At 44.9% G+C, this 9,801-nt stretch overlaps 1 protein-coding gene and 1 pseudogene across 1 annotated transcript; both read left to right on the forward strand.

The window, feature by feature from the left end:
• The first annotated feature begins 2,327 nt into the window (after nucleotides 1-2,327).
• On the forward strand, nucleotides 2,328-4,057 carry LOC119366984 (berberine bridge enzyme-like 27). Its single transcript, XM_037632634.1, has one exon. The coding sequence runs from the start codon at nucleotides 2,350-2,352 to the stop codon at nucleotides 3,934-3,936; it is 1,587 nt and encodes a 528-aa protein (XP_037488531.1). The 5' UTR covers nucleotides 2,328-2,349; the 3' UTR covers nucleotides 3,937-4,057.
• Nucleotides 4,058-4,676: 619 nt separating this feature from the next.
• LOC119360347 lies at nucleotides 4,677-7,764 on the forward strand (annotated as a pseudogene).
• The last annotated feature ends 2,037 nt before the right edge of the window (nucleotides 7,765-9,801 follow it).

The raw sequence follows: 9,801 nt of genomic DNA on the forward strand, positions 1-9,801 counted from the left end.
GGGATCTTGTGGTTATAGGGAGATACATTCCCCTTAAATCACAAGGTCCTCTAATCATGATGAATCCCTAGACGAGCTAGCAAACTAACAAACACCTATATAAATAGAGAGAAAGCTCTCATTGTGAGCAGGTTGAAGAGGAGGGACCCATAACCTAGCTCATTAGCAAGGCCCATTATAAGGGGGGCAACGATTTGAGCGACTAAGGTGCGGGCAATAGACGCTATATTCGTATTGGGATAAAATTTCTAAACACATAGTTTTTGTGTTGCATAATGTGTTGCTCAACCTGATGATCTAGGAACCTGTGGATGCCCCGTGCACCCGTCTAGAGGGAGTAGTCATCTTTTGCTCTTGCATTTTTTAATTCAAGGATTCGCTTCAATATACACATGTTAGACTTATTTTTTCAAACACAACAATGTAGCTACTCCATTGAATAACTTAGCATATGTTGGTATTCATCATTATAAATAACACAAAGAGATTTTTATTCATCACTAATCTGTATCAATATGCGTTGTGTTCTCTCAGAGAAATGAACTCTGAAAAACCCTCCTCATTCCGAATAGTGAAAATTCTGAGGCTGAAAGTACAAACTTGATACGACATGAAAGACTTGGAGAAAAGATGGCCGTAGTTGGAGCCGGACGGAAACACGGGCAGATTCAGAGCAGGGTGACGACGGAGCAGACTAGTGTTGCAACGACCAAAAGAGCTTAAGTGAAACAAGAGATGGAATGACAATGATGCAACCTTGTTGTGTGATTCTTGTATGTATATTTGAGGTCCATAGGAACATAAGTATTAGTGAGATAAAGTGACGGAGATGCATCTTAGGTGGAGATGGAAGCATAGCCTAGAGATATACATAGCATTATTAGTTTGTGAATGAACATGTGGTGGAAATAAGGATTTCATCTTCATATGCGACATTTTCTTATGATTTGTACTAAGGTGAGGTGCCTTGTATCTCATCATTTGTTGATCATGCTCCACGTTGCACGACATACGTAGTAGAGCGAGACAACAAAACAATGACATAGAAGCAACATGAAGAGTCAAGGGGCAATAGATTGAGAGGCTAGTTGATGCATGGACAAAGATGTCTAGGGAGAACAACTTCGACATAAAAAAGAGGATAGAGGGGTGCATGCCGTTTGTTGGAGTACAAAGAAGATACTTGCCTTTGTGTTGTGGCTGAACATTGTGTGCAATGTCTTCATTTGGTGCGAGTAATATGAGCATTGTTTACAAATTTATTTGTTGGCGCATGAAAACGCACGAGTAGTCTACTAGTGTCTAAAATTAAAGGGGAGTTCGTCCCATCTCGTCCCCTCCTCCCTCCTCCTCCCTCGGTTTTTTCCTCCCAATGATCCCCTCTCCCTCTTTGGTTTTCTATTGATTTTTGGTACTCTCACTCGATGCAACACAAAATTAAAACTAACATAAATAGAGAGTAAAGAAATAATATAAACCAAATCCATACTTTCCGAAAATCAATTTCTGAATTAACTCTATCAAATAAAATCAAATCTTCCCAAAATCACACCTAAATCAAAAATTTATTTCCTTCACCTACGAATACTAAATTAAATCAAATCTAATCAGAATTAAATCAAATCTTATCAAAACTAAATAAAAGATTTCCTTCCATTCCCTACCCATATTCGAATCAAAATTAAATCCTATCAAAATCTTCAATATGGTGTGTGTAATGCACATGTCAGATCTAATACGTCCTCCGTTCCAAAATAGATGACTCAACTTTGTACTAACTTTACTATAAAGTTGGGTCATCTATTTTGAAACGGAGGAAGTAGCATGCAACACACGTGCAATTAGTTTGTTAGTTTAAGTATTCCAGTTTTCGTCGTGAATGAACCTGTGAAAACATGACCTAACAACCTTGCCGGATTGGTAGTCGGTTTTTCAACTACTCCCTCCGTTCCTAAATATAAGTCTTTTTCAAAATTTCATTATGCACTACATACGAAGCAAAATGAGCGAATGTACACTCTAAATATATCTATATACATCCGTGTCTAGTCCATAGTGGAATCCTAAAGACTTATATTTAGGAACGTAGGCAGTATTGTTTTATTTCTCATAAAATGGAAGAAATTTATTGAGTACCATAGAGATAATTAAAGTTATTGAAGCCTTTCATTCTATTCTTGATTCGGAGATCTTAATCTTTGGTGCACAATGAATTCCTACTTGATTTGGGGAGAGATATCCCAACAGCTTGCCTTCAAGATAAGGATGGGCCATGGCTATATAAAGGAGGTGAAATAGAGTAGAACAGAAGCACCATGTCAGTGTAGGAAAAAAGGCAGATCCATCGAAATGGCAAGCATGGCGCTCGTTCTCACAGTTTGCTTCTTGGGCTTCTTCGTGCCCGCCCCTTCCCTGGCGTCGTCCTCCAACAACAACGACTTCCTCTGGTGCCTCTCGGCGAACATCCCCAGCCAGCTCGTGCTGACGCCAAGCTCGCCGTCGTTCACGCCGCTCCTGGTGTCGTCCATCAGGAACGCCAGGTTGGTGGCGCCGGCTACGGCGAGTCCTCCACTGTGCATCGTGACGCCTACAAACACGTCGCATGTCCAGACCGCCGTGCGCTGCGGGCGACGCCACAGCGTCCGTGTCCGCGTGCGCAGCGGCGGGCACGACAACGAGGGCCTCTCGTACCGATCGACCACCCCGAACGGCCAGGCGTTCGCGGTGATCGACCTCGCCAAGCTTCATGCCGTCCACGTCAACGCGCACGAAGCCACCGCGTGGGTCGAGACCGGAGCGACGGTCGGAGAGCTCTACTACCGCATAGCCACGGCCGCGCCAGGGCTGGGCTTCCCGGCTAGCGTGTGCCCGACCGTGGGCGTGGGGGGCATCATTAGCGGCGGCGGCATAGGCCTCATGATGCGCAAGTATGGACTCTCGGCCGACAATGTCCTCGACGCTAGTATGGTCGACGCCAACGGGAACCTGCTGGCGAACAAGAAGGCCATGGGGGACGACCTCTTCTGGGCCATCCGCGGCGGCGGCGGCGGGAACTTCGGCATCGTGCTGTCGTGGAAGCTTAGGCTCGTGGCGGTCCCACCAAAGGTGACCTTCTTCAAAGTCGCCAAGACCATGGAACAGGGCGCGGTCGACACGGTGACCAAATGGCAAACGCTTGCGCCGACGCTCCCTGACGAACTCAGCATACGTGTTGTCATCCAAAAGAGCCAGGCCAACTTCCAGTCCTTGTACCTTGGCAACTGCAGCACCGTGGTGGCGACAATGCGCAGCCGGTTCCCGGAGCTCGGGGTGACCAGCGCTGACTGCAAGGAGATGAGCTGGCTGCAGTACACGGCTTACATATACTTCGGCGACGCCATCAACAGCAAGCCGCTGGAGGAGCTCCTCCTCAATCGGTCCACGGCCCTAGGCCCCTTCGTCAAGAACAAGTCCGACTACGTCAAGAAAGCCCTCACCAAGGAGACCTGGAAGAAGATCTTCCTCTGGCCCAACGGCGCAGCATCGGGGCAGCTCATCCTCGAGCCACACGGTGGAATAATGGGCCGCATCGGCGCCGTCAAGATCCCGTTCCCCCACCGAAGCAACGTGCTCTACAACATCCAGTACGTGGAGCTATGGAACGGGAAAGAGGTCGGGGGCAACGCTACGCCTAACTGGATCGGAAGCCTGTACAACTTCATGACGCCGTATGTGAGCAAGAACCCGAGGGGCGCGTACGTGAACTACCGGGACCTCGATATCGGCACGAACCAGGTGGTCGACGGCATGACAAGCTATGGAAGTGCCAAGGTGTGGGGCGAGAGCTATTTCGGCCCGGAGAACTTTAGGAGACTCGCCGAGATCAAGCGCAAGGTGGACGCCGGCGACTACTTCCAGAGCGAGCAGAGCGTGCCGCCATTTCCCTTGAAGGAGTAGCTAGTGTAGCTATGCAAAACAAAACAATCGTGTTTGACCGAATGTAACTGCTATTAGTTCTGATGAGCTAAAAAGGTTATAACATGTGTCAACATAAAGTCCCTAACTAATTATTTCTGCATGAGTTTGGTGCTACAGATATAACGTAGCCCGATAGAATTCAAAACCAAGAAGTTATTTTTTTTCAGATAATGGGCAGCATCATTCACTTTTTTTTGCGAGATGATGTGCAGCATCATTCACACATCTGTTGAGTAGAAACTATAGTCCTAATAACGTCAGGAGGTACATTGAACTTGAACCAGCATGACCCTGCATCATGTTTGGCTTTGCTAAAACATCAGCTGCTGCATTACAAAATCAAAGGGTGCGGGGATGACAGCGATAATAGTGAACTTACATGTAATCAGTTACATGCGGTAAGTGCTCTCATTAGTGGGCCAGTCCACAATAGGCGTCGTATAGACGTGCCGGCTCGGCTGTGCTCGGGCTAGGAAAGGAAGATGGGCTAAAGGGAGGAAAATGGCCCTACGGGTAGGGGTGAAAAGCACCAGACTACATCGGGACAACCGCTACATACGCGACAAAATAACCGTGCACCCCTATTTCTCGAGAGCTCCTATAGGACGCGCTTTGCGTCAAAATGTCGTCGCCACGCACAGGGGCGCAGCCTGACTGGGCCGGCCCATCGCGCTGTACCGATGGTGAGAAAAGAAAGCAAAAAGGGGAAGGGAGACGCGATGGAAACTCGAACTCGAACCTGCGACCTACAGGTTCGAAGGGCATGCTCCGAGCCACTCCACCTGAGTAGCATTGCTTGTAGCAAACAAACGCGCAATTTTAATAACTTAGCGCAACCGTACAACTAGAATTACACACTGTAGTGAACATCTTAAAACAAATTGTAGATTTTTTCTGAAAGTGTATATTTTGAAAAAGTGCGACCATTTTTTTCATTTCTGAACATACTTTGTACACAGGAACATATTCTGTACAAAAAGTGTACAAAATATGTACAAAAAGTGTATATTTTTTGTACCTAAAAGTTTTTGTATTTGTGAATTTTTTTGGAAATGGGAACTTTGTTTCAAACAAAATGTTTTTGGTTTTGTGAATAAAACATTAAAAGGTGAACAGTTTCTGAAACGATGCGAACAATTTTTGAAAGCGCGAACAATTTGTTAATGTTGAGAACAAATTTTGAAATGGAAAACAAATTTGGAAGCTCGAATAATTTTTTAAAGCACGAACAGTTTTTGAATGTTGAGAACAAATTTTGAAATGGAGAACAAATTTGGAAGCTCGAACAATTTTTGAAAGCACGAAAATTTTTTGAATGTTGAGAACAAATTTTGAAATGGAGAACAAATTTGGAAGCTCGAACAATTTTTGAAAGCATGAACAATTTTTGAATGTTGAAAACAAATTTTAAAATGGAGAACAAATTTGGAAGCGCGAACAATTTTTGAAAGCACGAACAATTTTTTAATGTTGAGAACAAATTTTCAAATGGAGAACAAATTTAGAAGCGTGGACAATTTTTTAAAGCACGAACAATTTTTTAATGTTGAGAACAAATTTTAAAATGGAGAACAAATTTAGAAGCGCGGACAATTTTTTAAAGCACGAACAATTTTTGAATGTTGAAAACAAATTTTGAAATGAAGAACAAATTTAGAAGCACGAATTTGAAATGGGAAGATTTTTTGAAACTCCCAAACATAATTTGAAATGTGAACAAAAAGAAAACAAAAAGAGAAGAAAAAGGAATTGAAAGATGAAATAAAGAAACAGAAAAACGAAGAAAGAAAAGAAAAAAACAGGAAAAACAACAAAGAAAAAACAAACAGAAAAAACCAGTGAAAACCCGGTTCAAAAACCTTCTAGAAGGTTCCTAAAACCGTCCAGGAACCCTCCAGAAGGTTCCCAAAACCGGAAGCTGCAGCGCCAGCGCTATCTCCTAACTGGGCCGGTCCATCTTGATCGCTATAGCTAGCTCTCTGTGCGAAGCCTCGACAAGTCGACGCAGCGAGCGTCCAATAGGATTTTCCCTATTTCTCGCTTTAAGCGAGCACAGGGGAAGGTTCGCGTTGGGAGGAGACCCGATGGGCCGGCCCAGCCACGCGGAAGGCTACGGCCTATTTTTTTTCTTCTGTTTTCTGTTCTTTTTTTTAGTTTTTTTTGTATTTTTCTTTATACGTTAAAACATTCTACCTATATACAAAAAACACTCTTCAAAAACACATTTGAAAAATATTGAATAAGTATTAAAATGTCGAACAAGTATTTGACAATTGTTGAATGAGTACTTCAAAAAATGTTGGACTAGTATTTTAAAATATTGAATAAGTATTAAAAATGTTGAACAAGTACACAAAAATGTTGAATAAGTTTTATAAAGTGTTGAATTGGTATTTGAAAATGTTAGAACATGTATTTTAAAAATGTCAAATAAGTATTAAAATGTTGAACAAGTATTTAAAAAATGTTTAATAAGCGTTTGAACAATGTCGAACATGTCTACAAAAATGTTGATAACTTATTAAAATAATGTTTTTGACATACGAGAAAATGTAGAGTGAAAACGAAAACAAACATTAGAAAAAAGAAAAAAGAAAAAATGAAGCAGAAAAAAAACAAAAAATGGAGAAGAAACAGTGAAAACCACGACTCATTTGGACTTAAGTTGCCTAATTCTACTACGATATCACCAACCAAAGGCTGGTCTAGTGTTGAGATGTCGGCTTGATCGAAAGCTGGAGACCAGTGTTCGATTCCTTGCATCTAAATCACATCTAAATCAAAACTTCATTTCCTTCACCTGCAAACGCCGAACTAAATTGGGCCAGTCCGCCGACAACGTGGTCGACGGCGCCATGGTCGATGCCGAAGGGAACCTCCTGGCGGACAAGAAGGCCATGGGGGGCGATCTCTTCTAGGCCATCTGAGGTGGTGGCGAGGAAACTTCGGCATTGTGATGTCGTGGAAGCTGAGGCTGGTGCCGGTCCCATCGACGGTGACCTTCATCAAAGTCACCAAGACCGTCGAACATGGCACGTTCGACACAGTGACAAAATGGCAAAAGGTCGAGCCGGCACTCCCTGATGACCTCAGTGTACATGTGGTCTTGCAAAACCGTCAGGCCAACTTCCAGGACCTGTTCCTCGGCAGCAACAGCGTGGTGGTGGCGATGATGGGGAGCCGATTCCCGGAGCTCGGGGTGACACGCGCCGACTGCAGTACACCGCGTACATATACTTCCGTGACGCCATCTACAGCGAGCCGCTGGAGAGGCTCCTCCTCAACCGGTCCAAGACCCTAGGCCCCATTGTCAAGAACAAGTCCGACTATGTAAAGAAACCTCTGACCAAGGAGACGTTGGAGAAAATGTTTCTCTGGCCCAGCGGTGCGGCGACCGGGCAGCTAGTCCTGGAGCCGCACGGTGGAAGAGTGGGCCGCATCGCCGCCGAGGACACCCTGTTCCCGCACCGGAGCACCGTGTTGTACAATATCCAGTATGTCGAGTTCTGGAATGGCGAAGGGATCGGAGGCGAGGTTACGCAGAACTGGGTCGGGAGCATGTATGACTTCATGGTGCCGCTCATGAGCAAGAACCCAAGGGGCTCTCTTTTGAATTACAGGGACCTCGACATCGGTATGAATAAGGTGGTTGACGACGTAACAAGCTATGGAAGCGGCAAGGTGTGGGGAGAGAGTTATTTCGGCCCAAAAAACATTAGGAGACTCACGAAGATCAAGCGCAAGGTGGATGCTGGCGACTACTTCCGGAGCGAGCAGAGCATCCCACCACTTCCCTTGAACCAGTAGAGTAGTTGTGCAAAACAAAACAATCGTGTTTGACAAAATTGTACTCCCTCCGTCCGAAAATATTTGTCGGAGGAACGAATGTATCTGGACGTATTTTAGTTCTGAACTGATATACATTTATTTTTATCTTTTTCTCCGACAAGTATTTCCGGATAAGAGAATAACTGCTAATAATTATGATGAGCTAAAAAGGTTATAGCATCTGCCAACATAATGTCCCTAACTAGTTCGCAAAAAAATAAGTGGACACCGGATGCAAACTTCCGCTCGTGCATACCCGAGGGGATCTGCCGACACTGGTCCTCCTGATGCATCCGACGACGCGCTCCAGATGCTTCTGTCCTCTACTCCCGAGTCCCGATCGACACGTTCCCGGTTCATTTGCTCGTCACACGCGGACGATCTCATTTGCCATGGATCATAGTTCCTCGGCTCAACCAGGTCGAGCGGCCATGGAACGTCAGCCATGGCTGAACGCCGCGTCGGCGAGCAGACCGGCAGCGGCACTAGCGTCTCTGACATGTCCGTGTGGAAGGATGCAGACCACACACAGCTGGCACACATGTTGGGCGCAGCACGGTTCACACCGCGATGTTGGAGGACTCCGGGCAAGCTGGGCATCCACGTGTCCCCATGCCAGGCGACGAGCTGGCCGCATGGCTACACGCGCCCACACCGCCAGCGACTAGCGCGTGGACGTAGGCCTTTATGAATTTTTGAAGGGCTGTATGTATGTGACAATTTGTAGCACCAATACGAGGATACATGATACGACAATTTCTAAGAGGACGTGATTAGCCAGCAATCGTTGGCTGGCTAGCGGTTCAGGGCACATGCCCAAATAAGGTAGTGGACCCTACCCCTGTTTCCAGCTGGTGCCCAAATGAGGAAAGAATGGTTCGATCACGCACATGGACAGATTATATCATCCCCCGATTGTAATTTTGCAGCCTTTCATCCTTTCCCATCCATTTCAGCTCGCTGCTCCTCCTCCAACCCTCCCTCCCTTCTCATCCATCTTCTGCCATGGATCTCACATACATGGAGCTCTCAGGAGCGAGGATCCATCCACCCACCCCATTAGCACTTGAAGGTCCCTTCCGGTACAACCTCCCCCGCGCCACCTCTCTTTCTCTTTCTGGACATCTTGGGGATGTACCCTCTCCCTGCAACAAGGAAACACAAAAGGCCAGCAATGCTAGGATGTATGCATGCAACTACCCCTTGGATTAGGTCTTTTTTCATTTGATGTCTAGAGCAAAAAAAAGCAAGGTAACTTGTTGCAGTTATTTTGGGAATGTTCAATCAACCCAACAAGCAAATCTCTCTAATGCAATCTGACTTGTTAGGGTAGAAAAAACCTTAACAGAAAACATGCAAAAACAGTTGTTTGAATATTGTTGACATTGAAACACACAAGTTACAGGCTTGTTGTTTGGAAAACTTATAAATAATTTTCCCAACCAAAACTCATCTAAGGGAGGGGGAACAGGTTTGTGTGTCAGGTAAGTAACACATGCAGAACATGCAAGTCTCCTAAAACAGCAAGCAAGTCTCCTAAAACAGCAAGCAAGTCATACTCATCACTAGCTATAATACACTGTGTAATGCATTGTGACTTGCTAGGGGCAGGCAAAAAACCTTATGTTCCTTCAGCAAAAATGTGGACATTGAAAAAAACAAGCTATAGGTTTGTTGTTTGGAAAAACATAGAAATAATTTGCCTAAAAAAACTTCAAGTAAGGGGATGTGGGAGGGTGGTTGTGTGTCATGTAAATCAAACATTCAAAAACAGGCGTGTGACAGTTTTCCTAAACAGTAGGTAAGTGAGATGTTTAACACTTGCAAGAAACATTCAAATGGCAAGCAAGTCCTACTCAACACTAGCTCTAGTGAATTGTCTAATGCACTCTGACTTGCTAGGGTAGACAAAAAAACTTGTGTTCATTTGGGGTACATGTTGACAATGAAACACACAAGTCATAAGGCTGGTTTGTTTGGAAAACTTTGAAATAATTTCCGTAAACAAATTTCAAG

The sequence above is a fragment of the Triticum dicoccoides genome, chromosome 2B (assembly GCF_002162155.2).
Source record: "Triticum dicoccoides isolate Atlit2015 ecotype Zavitan chromosome 2B, WEW_v2.0, whole genome shotgun sequence".
In the NCBI taxonomy this organism is placed as follows: Eukaryota; Viridiplantae; Streptophyta; class Magnoliopsida; order Poales; family Poaceae; genus Triticum; species Triticum dicoccoides.